At 38.4% G+C, this 16120-nt stretch overlaps 1 protein-coding gene and 1 long non-coding RNA gene across 2 annotated transcripts; one reads left to right on the top strand and one right to left on the bottom strand.

Annotated features, from left to right (window-relative positions):
• Nucleotides 1–541: 541 nt before the first annotated feature.
• prkaa1 (protein kinase, AMP-activated, alpha 1 catalytic subunit) lies at nt 542–12106 on the bottom strand. Its single transcript, XM_067575321.1, has 9 exons — nt 11896–12106; nt 9599–9740; nt 6627–6720; nt 6165–6309; nt 5511–5598; nt 5102–5326; nt 4455–4971; nt 4139–4265; nt 542–3481 (listed from the first exon to the last, which is right to left on the bottom strand). The coding sequence occupies exons 1-9, from the start codon at nt 11990–11992 to the stop codon at nt 3198–3200; spliced, it is 1719 nt and encodes a 572-aa protein (XP_067431422.1). The 5' UTR covers nt 11993–12106; the 3' UTR covers nt 542–3197.
• A 1678-nt stretch (nt 12107–13784) lies between these two features.
• On the top strand, nt 13785–15654 carry LOC137171241 (uncharacterized). The gene is made up of 3 exons (XR_010924735.1): nt 13785–13883; nt 14885–14940; nt 15080–15654. It is a non-coding gene; the product is annotated as an uncharacterized lncRNA (long non-coding RNA).
• Nucleotides 15655–16120: the final 466 nt, after the last annotated feature.

Below are 16120 nucleotides of genomic sequence, written 5' to 3'. Positions count from 1 at the left end.
GTGATGATTATAATGGGAGAGTGTTTTTTTCCCCCAAAAAAATTACAAATATTCTCTTTTCCTTCATAAATTCACATTTTTTGAATTCTTTCCTAAACAAAGAGTATATGTACAATTAATTATTATAATTACATTTTTGGAAGCATCGAATTGCCTTTATTTTAACGTATTTATTTGTATACTATATATACATATATATTATTTTTTATTTAATTTTCAGTCCCTTTCCTAAATTTTCCTGTCACAAGACTTGATTGTGATTTCAATGTAAATGTATATGTGAATGTATGATAAATAAAGTCTATCCTATTGTGATCTGTTTCAGACTTATGATAGAGGTGTACAAACCTTTCTTCTTGCAGGTGGACATTTGTTCATTTGTTTACAAGTAAACAAATGCACAAAAGCAAAGTAATAAGTAACATTCAGTTTTCTTAGCATTGTTTTTTGCTCCACTGGTAATACATTTCAAGATAACAAACCTAAATTTTTCCTCAAAGCTGTCAAAAAACTAGAAACATACAGAGAAGCTTCAGCAGAATTGTGTGCAATTTAGCAGTTTATTAGGCAGTTGTGTATACAAATGATTTTCAACACTGTCCATTCAGATTTACACTGATCAATCTGGTAGGGTCCCTTTACACACCAAACAAAAATAGAACAATATTTATTTGAAGCAGTTCAAACAGATTGACAGAATTTAACTGTTAACAGTCCACTAGGACACTACTCCATAAGCTGTCAAAAGGTCATGTTTTCACACATTCATCTTACCCACAAAACCCACCATGTAATCCATGAGAAGTTTTGTAATCAGAACTTGCAACTTCCCTTCAGAACTAAAAATGTTTAGTTTTACAATATCTTTAAAGACCATAGTATATGCATTAACTATGATCACTATATTTTATAAACTCTAGTTTAAAACTGAGACATAAAGGTCAAATATCAACTAAAGAGTTCGGTCCAAACCTGCCTAGCAGGACAGCAAGAGAAACAAGATGATCACAATTATTGTCACTCTGTAAGATTTCTGTTGTATTATTCTTCTGAAATGTAAAATCATTTATACAAACAAGATATTTTAGATGTTTAAAGCTGTGGAGAGCTAAACCCTGGAAACCCAGACTTCAGCAACTGCTGACACCTCTCAATGAAAGTAAAAAAAAAAAAAAAAATGATATTACAATGAAAACATCCAAAGGTATTTCAATCCTGGCTCAGTTGTTTTTCCTATTACCATATTTGAAAGATGGTAGCAGTTACTGAGGTTCACAATAGTTTGGCAAGAACATAATCAGATGTTTATTTTAAGTTTTGCAGTTGAGAATTTTGTAATTTTTGTAATGCCAATGTAATTTTTTTTAAACAAGCATTAATTGTGAATTAGCAACACTAACAATAATTTGTGGACTTGAACCCTTAAAATTGCAAAAGGTGCCAATAATTTCAACCAGCACTGATTTCTGACTTTTACTGACATAAAAACTGATTAACAGTACTGATAATGATAAGGCAGCCAAACAACAGACACCACTTACTGTAAAACATTAAGACTCTGGACCAGAAATGGAGGAAGACGCATCATACTTATGATTAAAGACTTATCTTTAACACTTTGCGAGCTCACAAGTATAAGGTTCTGCCTGACTGTTTTTAATCAAATATAAAACCAGCCACACATTGATGATCTTATGATGTTTGTCTGATGTTTTTCCTTTTATCAGAATTGTAATCTACCCAGCAGGACTTTATAATTCCGAGCTCACAAGTCTGTTTCAGGTTTAAACAAACAGTATGTAAACCTTTTTTTCAAGGTCAACCTTCAAGGGAATGTGTGGGCAGTCAAAAAAAAAAAAAAAAACATACCCAAAAACGGCAATATTTTGGATGTATTCTCCTGCCAATACATTGTCCATGCACTGCATGTAATCGCTATTACTCATTTTCAAATTGAGCCCTGAGGCCTATACACTTCTGATGGATTGGCATTTAAGAATTGAATGTAGGAAAAAGGCATTTCACTCAGTAATCATATTCATATCCTAATCATTAATCTGCTAATAAAACAAGAAATAGAGAAAATACAACAAAAAAAAGTCAAAATCAAGTTGTCATTTTAATATGTGACACTGAAAATGATATATTTCTAGATTCCGACTGTCATGGCAAATACCTCTTCAATGGTAAGAGGTATTTTCCATGACTATATTAATCTTGAAAGACAATCAAGTATCAGAATAACTGTGATTGAAGGAAACAAAACTGTGATATTGATTTAAAAACGAGACAGTAAAAAAGGAAAATATATACCATCCAGCAATACATCTTAATGCAAGAAAGAAAAGAAAAACAATTCTATTTCCAATAGAACCAACACTCTGTCCACTTAACGCACTGATAAATATATTCATGTCTTTATATAAAAATGTAGGGGACAGACAAATTCAACCAGATTTTTACAACAAGGACAAAACCATGAAAATTTAGTCTCTGACAACTCAAATTCACAAAAAAAAAAAAAAAAAGAAAACCAAACATAAATCTGATGAAGCATTCTTTTGTCCCTGACAAGACAGAAATACAGGGGTCATTGCACTTCTTCAGAGTCCAATGAGCGGAATGGGCATGACAACCCCGGTTATAGCCAGTGCAGTGTCCCGATACATCTGCACCGCTTTTCTGATCCCCACTGAGAGAAAAACAAGAGCAGCAGGAAATAAAAGAAACTTGTGCAAAAGTGCTTCCTGCATCCTATACGACTGCCACCCCAAAATACCAAACACTCAACTTGTGGCGTCCTTCTCTGCAGGCAAAAACTTGATCTTGTTCTCTGTACTGGAAAGCAGTGCTCACTGGCTACAGTACAGAAAATTCAGTGTAATCACTTGCGCATATACGTATAGGTGGGATGTGGACATTTGCTATGAAATTGATCAGGAAATTGTAAAACCCTCTCCTAAATGTTGTTCTGTCCTTGCTATTAAGTAGCTTGCCATTCATATTTCTCAATAACCCCTTACATCTCCTGCCAGCTCAGTATACATCCCTTCAGCTTGGGGAACGACCAACCTGCATCAGTGCCATGGAACAATCACTTCATCCTCAGCCGGGATGAATTGAGCCATGAATCGGTTGCATGCTTATTGCTATAAAGACACTCGGAGAGGAAAAAAGGCTAGCGATTGTTTTGCAAGCTATCGTGCAAGTAGTTTAATAAGATTTGCGCACATCTCAAAGAACTCGATGGTGTGGCTTCCTGGTCGAGGGACGGACGCGTTGTCCGCCCCTCCCGTTGAGTCGATGGATGAGGTCAACGATGAAGCTAATGAGCCTTCTGCGGCCTTGGGGGGTTGCACAGTGCTAGACGTAGCTGGAGCGTCTGCACCATCTACATCGTTCTTAATTGTGGTGCGGTAGTTGCCCACAGATCCAGAGCGGAGAGGGGTAGCAGTTCCAGATTTTGTCTCCAACATATCATCTGAATAACACAAAAGACATATTCACATACAAACAAAAAATATTTAATTCCAGATTAATATCCATAACTTCAACACTTGGCTTTGAACTTTTGAGCTATCAGCTTTACCGTTCCTTAGAGCCTTCAGTTACAACTGCAACTGAACACAAACACTGACTGACTTTGAAGCGGCCTGAGGTCAAAATTGAGCCTCGGAGCCTCTACACAGCATGCCTGTGCTACATAAATAACCCACAACAACACTCTTATCTCATATTTTCCTTTGAGGCGCTGCTGTACATCTACACAGTGCAAGAGCCCACGCCCTCAACTCCCGTCAAAAAATGTATCAAGTCTACGCTGAGGCAGTTCACTAAAGGACAGAATGCACTCCTGTTGAAGGGTAATAGGTTATAAACTTAATAAACGGTGTGGAATAGGTATGTGACCAGTTTAGCTGATAAAACATTCAAGAACACCACAACTGCGGTTTCTTTTCTGACCAATAGTTGTTTTTTTTTTTTACTCTGGTCTTTTGAAATAAGAAATATACAGCAAACATTTTTAGCTGCGCAGGAGCACAATACAAATACCATGCAACATGTAACATATATTTACACACTATTATTGGGGTGTGTTAATATGTAAATGACACAGAACTGTTTAGTTTAAACTTACCGTCTATGCTACGAAAGTCAAGGAGGTAGGTCCTACTGTCCACCTGGTAGAGTTGAAGGCTCATCTTGGTTTGCATCCCGGTGATCGGGTTCTTCCTTCTTACACGTAAATAATATGGATTCACAACCTGGAAAAAATATGAAAGGTGAAGAAACTAACTGTATAAAACCACCTCTGTGGAGGTACTCTGATATCACAAAAAGTTATTTATCGTTAAACAGGCTCTTAACTTAAATTACTATTTCAATACTTGCATTTTAAGTACATTTAAGTACTTTTTCTCCTATACATCGCTCTCATGTACTTTCTTCCTTACCTTCCACTCATAATCCAGCTGTTTCATGGCACGGCACACTTCCGACATGATGTCATTGGGTCTGCTCTGGCTGCGGATACCCAGGTGCCACTTGGCCCTTCTAACGCCCTGGTGCTTGGACTTCTGGGGGTTTAACTCGTCCAGAGTGTGGCGAGGCCTGGGAGGAGTCTCCGCCACGAGGAAGGGTACGCGCTCAGGGTGGGGCTTCATAATGCCCACAGCTGCACCGGATGAGGTTAGGTGCTGGTCGTCTAGAAAAGAGTCGGGAGGGCTGGACGCCAGGTAGAAGTCCTTGGCTTCATTCATGATGCGACGATTGTCGATGATGAGATGGTAGGCAACAGCCAATGGATCCTGGTGGTTGCGACTGTATATGCAGGCCAGAACCTCCTCCTCTGTGCACTCAAACTTCTCACACACCTCCTTCAGGGCCTCGTCGTCGATCATGTTGTTGCTGTAGGAGGGGTCCTCAGGGAACAAGTACTTGGGTAGGTCCTGTTTGAACCATTCATCCTCTCTGCAGTAAAGCAAACCACAGACCATGAGTGCAACAATTTAAAAAAGACTTCAAAAAGACAATCTAAAATTAAGACAAAAAATACTGGAAGTTAACAGTTTGACTTTGTAAATTAGCCTGTCCTGTATACCTGATTTCTTTGATGGTGGCTCTTTTCATGGGGTCCACCTGCAGCATGTGTTTCAGGAGGCTTATTACTGAAGGGTTCAGATACTGCGGGGTGAAAAAGATCCCATCACAGATCTTCTTAAAGAGTGTTGGCACATGGTCGTCATCGAAAGGAAGTGTCCCACACAACAAGGCATAGAGAATGACCCCGCTGCTCCAGATATCCACCTCTGGACCAGCATATAACCTGAGGACCGTTGTTAAGTGGGTACAGACACAATAAGTAAACAGAAACAACCCTGTAATCACAAAAAGCAACATTTTACTAGGTTTTCTTTATTCTGCAACACCTTTGAGCATCACAATTGGAGAACACTTCTATGTCGATGTTAACTTCTAATGATGGTAAAAAAAATAAAACAAAACATTACCTTCCTGAGATAACCTCAGGTGCAGCATAGTTTGGAGAACCACAGCTCGTTCGTAGGAACTCTCCATCAGACATCATGTTTGATAAACCTGCACAGAATTTTACAGTTATATAACATACACATGTGAATAAACAGATTTAATAAGGAAATAAAATAATTCACTGAGGATTCAAAATGAAAGAGACAGCAACATGTTGCACTAAGTAGCCTAAGGTACAATTCTGAGTTTGAATATTCTGTTCTGTATATGTGTTTAACAAGATTTAGGCTTATGGGTTTTTCAAAAAACACAGCTATGTTTACATTCTGTGTATCCCTTGAGGCTTATCAAACATGTTGCAAAGTTATTTTTGTAAATATTTTGAATCCTGGATTGTTTAAATCCATTAGTCTTCTTCTTCCTTGCCTTCACTGGCATGTTACTACATTTTATGGTGCACCACTGTCAGCAACTGTTGCTCTGTGGAATATCATGTTGCCCTCACGCTTGTGCCTCCTTGCGTATGCGATACAATCAAAACAAGGATCCACTTATAAAAACATACACCATACCACAACTATTGGTCAAAAACTCCACAGTGTTCCTCTGAAGTGAATTATTTGTTGTTCTTGTCACTTCTTGTCATGTCAGGTTTAGGATTGAAGCGTACTTACCAAAGTCTGCAATCTTGGCATTCATGTGAGCATCAAGCAGCACATTTTCTGGTTTGAGGTCTCGGTGCACCACCATGTGTCTGTGGCAGTAGTCTACCGCTGAAATGATCTGCTGGAACAGCCGACGACTTTCCTTTTCATCCAACTGTCAAAGCACAAATTATCCATGAGGTGTGATCTTTTCTTGTGACTCAGTGAGCACATCACAGCTGACTAAGCAGCGCTCCGTGTTGTGTTTTGATATCTTTTCCAGTTGATTTTGATTCGCACAGTTCAAAGAATATCTGCAGCATAGGCTGGCGATAACACCAAGCACATCATGCACTTCTGTCTTCTGTCCCCTAACTAATGATAAAATGTACAACATCTGCTACATATATACATACAAGGAAAATGTGAGAGAAAATGTGGGACATCATTAGACCAGACTATAAGACGTTTTCCAATATCATAGTGTATTACCTTTCCATTTTTGCAGATGTAGTCGAAGAGCTCTCCTCCTGAGACATATTCCATCACCATGAAGATATCTGTAGGGGTGCTAATAACCTGATACCTACAGATATGAACAAAACATTAAAATCATGTAGGTCATCAACACTTAGCTGACATTAAACTGCTCAAATATAGACATTAAAATTTATTATTTCATCATTTGTGCTTGGACGAAAATAGGAATGTTTGTTATTAAATCTCTGGGGTTTGGTATCGACTATTGTATAAACATCAGAAGAGACTAGAGGAAATACTCATCTTTATACTTGTATCTTTTGCATGCTCTCCCTATATCTTGCTTTAAATTGTTGTCGGGTAGCCATAAGTGTTGTTAAAATGTCATTAACATTAAAAAAATATTCCATCCCTGAAAGCAAAGCCTGTTCATTGAAGCTGGGCAATGTCCAACCCGCTTTCATCACTGGCCAGGAGGAGGGTCATGAAGGCAAAGTCAACTTATGTGCACTGACCCATTCAGATAAACATGTATCACTGTGTCAGTCTGAAAAAGGGTATACTTTGTCTAACCACAATAGTATAAACTAATTCACTCGCAAAGCAGCAAAGACAAACATACCTCTTGGGGGATTTTAAAACAATAAATGTCAGAAACTGGATGAGTAAAATTCTGTGATAACATTGAAAATGTTTTAAGGGATTTTTTAATATGTTTTTCATTGATTTAATTATTTTTTGAGTTGTTAAAATCACAATTTGTTAAAACTTAATAGACATAAAACAATTAAGAAATGTGGCAGGTTGATTAACAGCTTTACTGCATCTTTCTCTTTGCTATAGAGAGCTTAGACTCATTTTTAATGACAGTTGTGTTACATACTTCTTCACAAGCTAACAAGGCTTCCAGAAACTAGCCTACTGACTCCATCAGCTGTGTCTGTTGGTCTGTCAAGAGTCTCCCACATCGACTCAACAGTTTTATAAATAGCCAATACCAAAATGCCATTAACTTCAACTTGATTGAGCGTTTCAAATGCCTGAAAATGTGTTCTTGGTTACCTCCTATCCTGTCAGCCCAAAGGCTTTGTGGGAAATTCTAACAACTCAGAATAGGGTTGGGTACCAAACTCAGTACTTCTAAGGGTACCGACTGAATTACATTGGTACTACAGAGTACCTATTCAGGTTAGATCAATCTGTGCCAAATTTAAGTACCTTGAGAGCGGGCTGTGTTGTGAATTCAACAATATAGTTAATCTTGATAAGATTTCTATGAGCCTTTTGAAAAATCCCTCCTAGTTTACCGACACACTTGAAAATTCTCTTCTGTGTTCCTGTTTCAAATATCAGCCTTATTTTACTGTTTCCTGATCGCTTTCAGCTGTATCGGAGCCATGTTAAGTTACTACTAATGAAAACATTTCCTGTTGTTTCATATGATAAGCTTTCCACTGACAAACTCACAAAAGGCTACTATTGTTAAGAACTTATAGGAAATGAAATGTGTTTATCGCTGGGTCGGCGGAGTTTCGTTAGCGGTGCTACTCTTCAATAAAAACAAGTCGACACAACCAGATCCTGAGATATCTGGAGCTATGTGTTCAGCCAATCAGTTAAGAATACTGCAGAAAGAAACATTACAAGCAGAAACAGCCACGGTGAGGTGCTTGATGAAGAGCTGCTGACGACAGGCTCTTAGTACATTTTCGGCAAACAGCACATCTACAACAGGTAGCCTTAACAACTTATTTTAATTTTTTATTACTAATCTATTATATATCATTGTTTATTTTATCTTACACAACAGAATGTTCTAAATAAATAAAAATGATGAAATTGAGAAGTTAAGAAGGACTTATTTTTTACAACTGAAATTACATTTTTGTTATTACAGAGAGAATAAAGTGCTGAAAAAAGGTACCATTGGGTGCTGGTACCAAATCCCAGGCACCAGTGTTGATACCCAACCCTATCCCAGAATCCACACTGGCATTCATCACACTATTATATCTATTTTTATTACACCAGTACTGTAGCTACACTTGCTCATAAGTCACATTTCTCCCTGTGACCGCCAGACTGCACATCAAACAGCAGAACAAACTACCTGGTCAAGTGAAATTCATGTCAGCTGCACAGAAACCACATTGTAAACTCTGCAGCTCTAAATCCACAAGTTTGAATATACTTAAAAACAGGAACAAAATGGTAATGTGACAGTGTTAAGATATTGCAGGAAAACTTTCTGTCTGTCTTATCCTCAAGTCCACCATCATTAGTCTATCCATTACAAAACATTTCATGTGTCACAATTGCTACAAACATCCTGTATATCACATGAAGCAGTATTGTGTTATATTACTTGTTTATTCCATTTGGCTTCACTTGAAATTATTCTCCGACAGGCAACGCTATGCACTCAGTATCTATGAACCCTATCGAAGATCAGATCTCTCTCTGTCTCTCCCTCACACACACACAAAAGAGTTTACATTCTTGTGCATGCATGACATGGAGCTGGTATTTTGGGCAATTAGCCACACCTCCTGGTAAGTTTAATGACCCCTTAACTGCGGCCTTGAGCCCTCGCTGCAGCCTGTGGACATTTAGGAGGAAGTACCTCTGTAATTCTCTAACTATATTTTTAAATCAGTGACACTTTCAGCAACAGTGTTTACCTCAAGCTAGCGGTGGTTACAATCACTTAAGGACAGGTCAAAAGGCAAGGCATAAGCAATCACGATGATAAAGCACTTTTGTACATCAAAAGGTAACGTCAGCAGAGAGGATAAACATAAACGGGCCATAACGCAGAATGAGCAGAGGACTGAGAGGAGAGTCTGTCTGGGTCAGACAGACATCGTCCTAGATGGATGTACTCTAAAACACACCATTAAAGCCCAGAAATAGCTCCGTGGGTGGCATTAATGTGGCGGCAGGGGGATTATGGAGCAGCGAGTAGGGTGTAATCTAGGACTTACAGTTTAATTATGTGAGGGTGCCTGAAAAGCTTGAGGTTCTGGATCTCCCTGCGGATCTTTCCCACCACGTCCAAACTGCGGATCTTCTGCCTGTTCAAGATCTTCACCGCAACTTGGTGCTTGGTCAGCTCATGTTGGCCCACTGAAGGATAAACAGAAGAGCACAGGAATAATATCGATTAGAACCCAGGGTATAAGAAAGATTATAAATAGCACCATTAAAAGGGAAAACAAGATAATTGTCACTATGAGGTGAAGACTTAGTTAAATCATTATTAATATAAGCATTAACAGATTGTTTTGGCCACTCTGGGGGCCATGGAACAAAACATTTACATATTATTACCATATAAAGTTGATAGGGCGAACATGTTAGCAAACAGTTGCTTATTGGCATATACATCAGATTCAGGGCAACATTTGCATGCGTTTGGAGTCATTTTCATATAGATCTGATGAAAAGAAGTCACTCTATTTTTAATGCTGTTTTTCTCTCCAGAGCTCTAGTATGTTCACCAGCTAGTCGCTAACTTTTACTGTTAGTCATTTGGTGCCAGGCAGGTAGCATATAGAGGGTCTCTCAGAGCTGGAAACAGCTGCTTGCAGCATCTCGAAACAACGCTGGTGAGAGTGGTGAGAATGCACCAAAACAAAAAAGTTGCAGGCCTGAAAACAATTTGTTGAAAGTCCCTCAAACTTTCCATAGAGCTGAAGGGAACAGCAGAGTCAGGTGCTAACTCTGTGTGTGTTCAAAACTATGAGCAACCTGTCTCACATACACATAGTCATTTGATCTATTGATAATATAACTATATTGATTACAACAGCTTTAACTGTAACAACGGGCTGTTTTCTGCAGAGCACGAAAACCTTGATGTGGCTTCATCCTCACACTCAAGACCCAGAACTATTAACATCATAAAAAACAACCTAAACTACCCTGTTTTTATCTTAAGGATGTGGTTTAACCAGAGACTCTGGGAGCGGTTTCCCAGCCGAGAAGGTTTGAGATATATCTCAACCCAAAGATGTAATCGTTCAGTTGAAGTAAAAATAACAAAAACGATATCGCATGGAGGATTTCATTCGACAATAGCAATACGCAACAGCAGCAGCCAGGAGAGAAGTACACACACATAGCTGAGACATATCAGGACTAATCTATCACAGAGAGAATAAACGTTAACATTTGATTATGTGGTGGGAAGACAGCACACTTGCATGTGGGAGCAGGAGTAAACAGCTCCTATTGATTTACCAGTTGTGCAGGTAGTAAACTATTAACCAAGTCTTCTGTAATCAAGACCATATTAACAGAGCAGAAACACCAGTGCAGTGTAGTCCCCTTTCCTTTCAGCAACAACAAAAAAAACTGAGTGCAGACTAGAGAGATGACTCACTGAGAATTAACTGACTGTAAACAAAGCTAGTGGTTGTTCTGACTGTTTTTGGAGAGGGCCTGGCTGGTTCTCCTCATTTGGGTATGTTCGGGCTTTATCATGTGTTCCTAGGAGGATAAAAGCTCTACAGGATGAAACAGAAAGCGGCATATAGAAGATGTTTTAGCCTTTTAATGATCACTTCAGTTGATAATGTGTTCTAAAAAAGAAATGTGAGCATGTAGATATAGACGTTTTCTGGAATACAATAGCTATTAAGAAAATGACTCGATAAATACATGGCTGTATACTGACACACTTACTGATCGTACCGCCCCCTGAACTGACAGCACTGGGCGTCGGTTCGGCTGGGTTTACCCAACTGACCACCTCCCCTCACACACATCTACAGGAATGAGTGTTTCTCAACAGGATGGAAAATTCAACTCAAAAGAGTTGAAACCAAAAATAAGTGCCCTGTTGCAAAACTCAAACAGACAGACACAGAAATGACAGGAATCGGGATGACTATACGCTTCAAATGAATATGTCCCAAGACAGAGCTAACATCATCTAACAGGGTTTACTTCCCGGTGTCTGTCTTGACAAGCGACTTGTGGCTCTCTGGCTAGCGCGCAACGCAACCGACGCTAGCTCAGATAAATGTAGCTTAAAGAGAAACCAATGTGTTAAAACTGCATTATATGGCTGTCGTTAGCAACTGCAGCTACATCCCCAAAATGTCACATTAGCCGCAAACAAGTTGAGCTAACTAGCGAGACAACAAGTGTGATACCTTCCTGGGTTGCGACAAGTTTAGCTTTCATAGCAAGCTAAATTAGCAGCGAAGCTAAAAGCTTCCATTGCCACCATCTTTCAGTTGCCAGGATGCACAAACGTCAAGACAGCCAGACGTACCTTTAACCTTTCCAAACGTCCCCACTCCGAGTGTGTCTCCGAGAATGTAATGTCCTATTTTAACTCTTCCTTCATGTTTGGTTTTTTCCGTCGCCATCTTCCCGCAATGGCCTTGCTGCGGGGTTAGCTAGCTGCGGGCAGAGATGGACCGAGCTCCGCGGTGTGCGCCTCCACTCTAGCGGCTCTGCCCCGCACAGAGTGTGGGAGGCGCCCCGGCTCCTGCGTGATTCGTCAAAAACGTAGGCTACGTATTGTGTTGCCTTCAAATGCTCTCAGGAAATTCCAACTCATTATCAACTTGTTTATTGTGCCTAAAAAAACATGTGGTATGGTTATTTTTTTTTAAATCAAGGTCGCATAGTGAATAAAGAGAGTAAATATGCATAAGACATCCACGTGATTATTAATGAGAAAAAAGTAAGTAAAACAAAACTTGCATGCTGAAGAAAGGACAGAAGCAAACATGAACAGATGTAACACAAATGTAACATTAATTATTTACAAAGACAGCTAAACATTGTCCTAAATATATAACAAGAGACAAATGCTTTCAGGCATTCAAGGTTCAAGCACTATGAGAACTGTGGATTGAGTCAGTACTGCAGTGCCGTGTATGGGCCATATTCTTATCAGTCAATCTGACCTTGTACATTTAGGTACAACCTTTGTCTAATATACAGCCTGCAAAATGTGACTGTAACTGGTCAAATCCTGTTTGAATGAGAAACAGGGAGTTAGACTTATGTATATGACTCACCCAACGTTTAACCCATTCATAATGTGAACTGCGTTTCATGAGAATCTGATTCTGTGGTCACACAATGTGGCTTATTTTTAAATATGTGCCACACCCAAAGATCATAAGCAAGTTCCAAAAATATTGTTTTCACTCTTTCCCAAAACTAATTAGGAATAGGTTGTTCCCAAGCTTAAGTGGTCTCAAATATATCTCCAGTGCAATAATTATCAAAGGAAAATTTCTTCTTGTAACCCATTATGTTACTGGAATGCCACTGACATGAGCATACATTTGACAGGCTTACTGTATGTGTGTCTTTCTGTTTACCAGGATCCATATGATAGAAATCTGCTGTTATGGGCAGTGCACTATTTAAAGCAAACTTCTGAAGATGCAAACATCGTCTAAAAGCTTTTGTTTTTCAGTAAATGAAATATAACAATCACCCTGTTGAAGAAATCATAATCCTCCACAGTTTATTGCATCACATCTACCTAATGACAAAACTATTATAAATCATGTTGAACTTTACTGGAATGTTACTCCTATAAAATCACCACTTATAACCAAACCTCCTATTTACTGTAAAGTGTGCAGTTTTTCCCAAACAAAGGGGCTCATATCTGTTTTTCAGAACTAATGGGATAGCAAAGGATAACAAACCAGACAAAACCAAACCAGAGAAGAACTTGTTGGTATAAGTCTATCTAATATTATAGGTACCTGATCCAGGCATGTGTCTCAACAAGGCCTGAATGAGAAGCAAAATGTTTATTTGCATAGCTAAATATACGGTTAGCTGATACACAGCCAGGCAACCTCAGCAGGTGACCTTTATCCTAGATTCATTACTCATATCCTACATAATGAGTAATGTATTATGTTACGGGACTAATTGCTGATGCAACATTAATACCTGATATTCAGCCAAAGCCAGAGACATTGTTCTCTCTCTTATTTGATTTCATTAATCTAATTTCTTGTCTTTTATTTGATTTGATTAATCGTTGGATTTGCTTTAAGCTTTCGTCACAAAACTATGTGAATGTGTCAGGCGAGTTCAGTGGAATGACTCACTGTAATTATCAAATTACAACAAGTGTTTGTTTACATTTAAGAGCAGGAGACAAACTCTGTTGATACATGACAAGTGAAACATTATTTATGCTTTACAAACTCCACGATAATTGCAAATGAAATGGCAAAACATTTCAAAAATGAATCTGAGTGAATCTTAGCTTCTTGGTCGGTAAATCTCATCATACTGTGTTATGTTACTATGTAAATACTTTTCCATATACTGCTCCATTCCGCAAACTGGTGGATAAAATTTGAAATGCAGTCTCAGTTGTACATCCATTTTGTCATGTTACCCTGCTTAGCTTTTATTCTGTTGTATTCAATAGTAAAAAAAAACTATTCTTTTGCAAAAGCAAAAGAGAGTGAACAGAAAGTGAGAAAGGAAATTCTGGTTAAAGTGAATAAATGGGAAACAAAGACAGAATCCAGCATAACTTTTTATGATCAAATAGAATAGGTTTGCATGATGGCATTTCATATTTTGTGTGATCTACATATCTGTAACCCCCCATGTGATATACAGAAAATAGTTTAAAAAATAGTTGTTTTTCATCAGTTTAGCGCCGTCTTGCTGAGTCACAATTTGACAACCCAAATCCTCTCTGACATGTGAGAGAGATGTGAACACCCTAAAGTGTTTGCCTGCAGATGTGACATGTAATTATTCAGTGCTGATCTGGGTTGTTCTCCTTGTGAGTTGTGAGCATCTCCAAAAGTAGGAAGTCAAAGGCAGCTGGACCTTGCTGTTTCTTGAGACTTCCAAGACTTACTCAGTGAATTTTGATCAGGGCCACTCTGACTGTATCTCATGACCTGAGAGACACATTGTGAATAACAATTAGCCCGTCAGGATCTGAACAGCTGCTCGCTGACAGTAATGGATGAGCAAATATGTGAATACATTGTGACGAATGATCCTTATTACCCCAAAGCGCAACAAAGCACAACCTTATGTAACTCCAAGGATATCCTAAATAACTTTAAAGATTTTCATTTTTGTCAAACCCAAAGTACAGGCTGAACAAACACGTTTCACTCAGTCAATGAAGAAAGAAAGAAAGGCCTGGTGAACAGTTACCATGACTCCCTTGAGTGGTCTGGTAGGAATGAACAGTGGATACAACAGTAGTGATTAAATTAAAAGTTTTATACCTGATTGACCCATTTTAGGCTACAAGAAGTCCTCTTGAAGTTTGACATCAGTACAGCGCAGCACATATACTCAGGTATATTTAGTTGTGTTTCTGCCCTTATTTATCAGGTCAATATTTTAGGACTGATGGTTATTAAGTCTGTTCTGTTCTGTAATTCTGTCTGTTCAATAATTTGTTTCTTTTTCTTTCCTTCTTCTTGTACCTTCTCCAGTCAGATCCCTACGAAAGTGATCAACTAAAGTCTTCTCAGTGGCGGCACCTTGTGGTTGTTTATGCCTATTGCAGGTTAAATTGTCCCTTTTCAAGCGTAATTCTAGTCGGTTCATCTTGTTTGCTGTGAATGGCAGAATGCGCTGGTCAGGATGAGAAGAGCTGCTCATTGACAGTGTTTACAAGGTTTGTGGGGATAAAGGGACTATATGTTTACAGCTACATATCTGGTGACAATGTTATTTGCATTTACAATAGGAAGTAGGTCAAAGGTTAAATGGGGTGACCCCAGTGGGCTGAAATATCAATCGCTGTAGTCACTGTAGCAAATTGATATGAGGGATGACGCCTCCACTTTAATAGATGTTCATAATGTACAAAATTAGTTCTGTGGTTTAGCATTTGACTAATTGGGAATTAACTATTTGTCCATGTTAGGATTAAATGCAACAATGAAACAATCACACACAGTTTAGAGGAAATATTAATTCTAAATGAGAGCTAGTTCAAATCATATAGAGTGAGGGGAGGTGTGATAAATATATACACTGAAATACCCTCAAGATGAGATAAATAACTGTGCAACAAAAACAGTTTTTGAACATTTCTTTTAAATTAAATAATACTAATTTGCAAGCCTTCTGTAAAATCGATGAATGTGTAATTTTCATTTGAACTACAGCAGTACAAACCAGTTTTTGGGAATGACTCAAGGTGTACTATATAATAGTATCATCTATGTAGTACTGTATTTAAACATTAAACAATTTGCTCGGGTTATGTGCATATTACACTAATCACTGTCTGATGATCGGGGCTATCTTTGGACACTTTGGTGCCCTTGGTGAGACATCCACTGGTGCCCCTGAGGGAGCCAATCTTTTCATTTGAATATTTTATAACAATTATACTCATTTTTTCAAAACTTTATTATTTTAAATGTAGCTTTAATTATCTTCACATCCCTGCTGCTGGTCTATTACATCAACGGTTCAGTAACAAGGCTCTGCTTTAATGCTACATCACTGCAAATTTAGAGCAA

The sequence above is a fragment of the Thunnus thynnus genome, chromosome 19 (assembly GCF_963924715.1).
Source record: "Thunnus thynnus chromosome 19, fThuThy2.1, whole genome shotgun sequence".
In the NCBI taxonomy this organism is placed as follows: domain Eukaryota; kingdom Metazoa; phylum Chordata; class Actinopteri; order Scombriformes; family Scombridae; genus Thunnus; species Thunnus thynnus.
This window is presented reverse-complemented; position numbering and strand designations above follow the sequence as displayed.

What these genes read in the sequence shown, in the direction of transcription:
- prkaa1 (XM_067575321.1), bottom strand. Translation starts at nt 11,992, where the DNA reads ATGGCGACGGAAAAAACCAAACATGAAGGAAGAGTTAAAATAGGACAT. An exon ending in TGCCAAGATTGCAGACTTTG is followed by an intron (nt 5,599 to 6,164) that starts GTAAGTACGCTT and finishes AATTCTGTGCAG; the next exon opens with GTTTATCAAACATGATGTCT. An exon ending in CCTGAGGTTATCTCAGGAAG is followed by an intron (nt 5,327 to 5,510) that starts GTAATGTTTTGT and finishes AACGGTCCTCAG; the next exon opens with GTTATATGCTGGTCCAGAGG.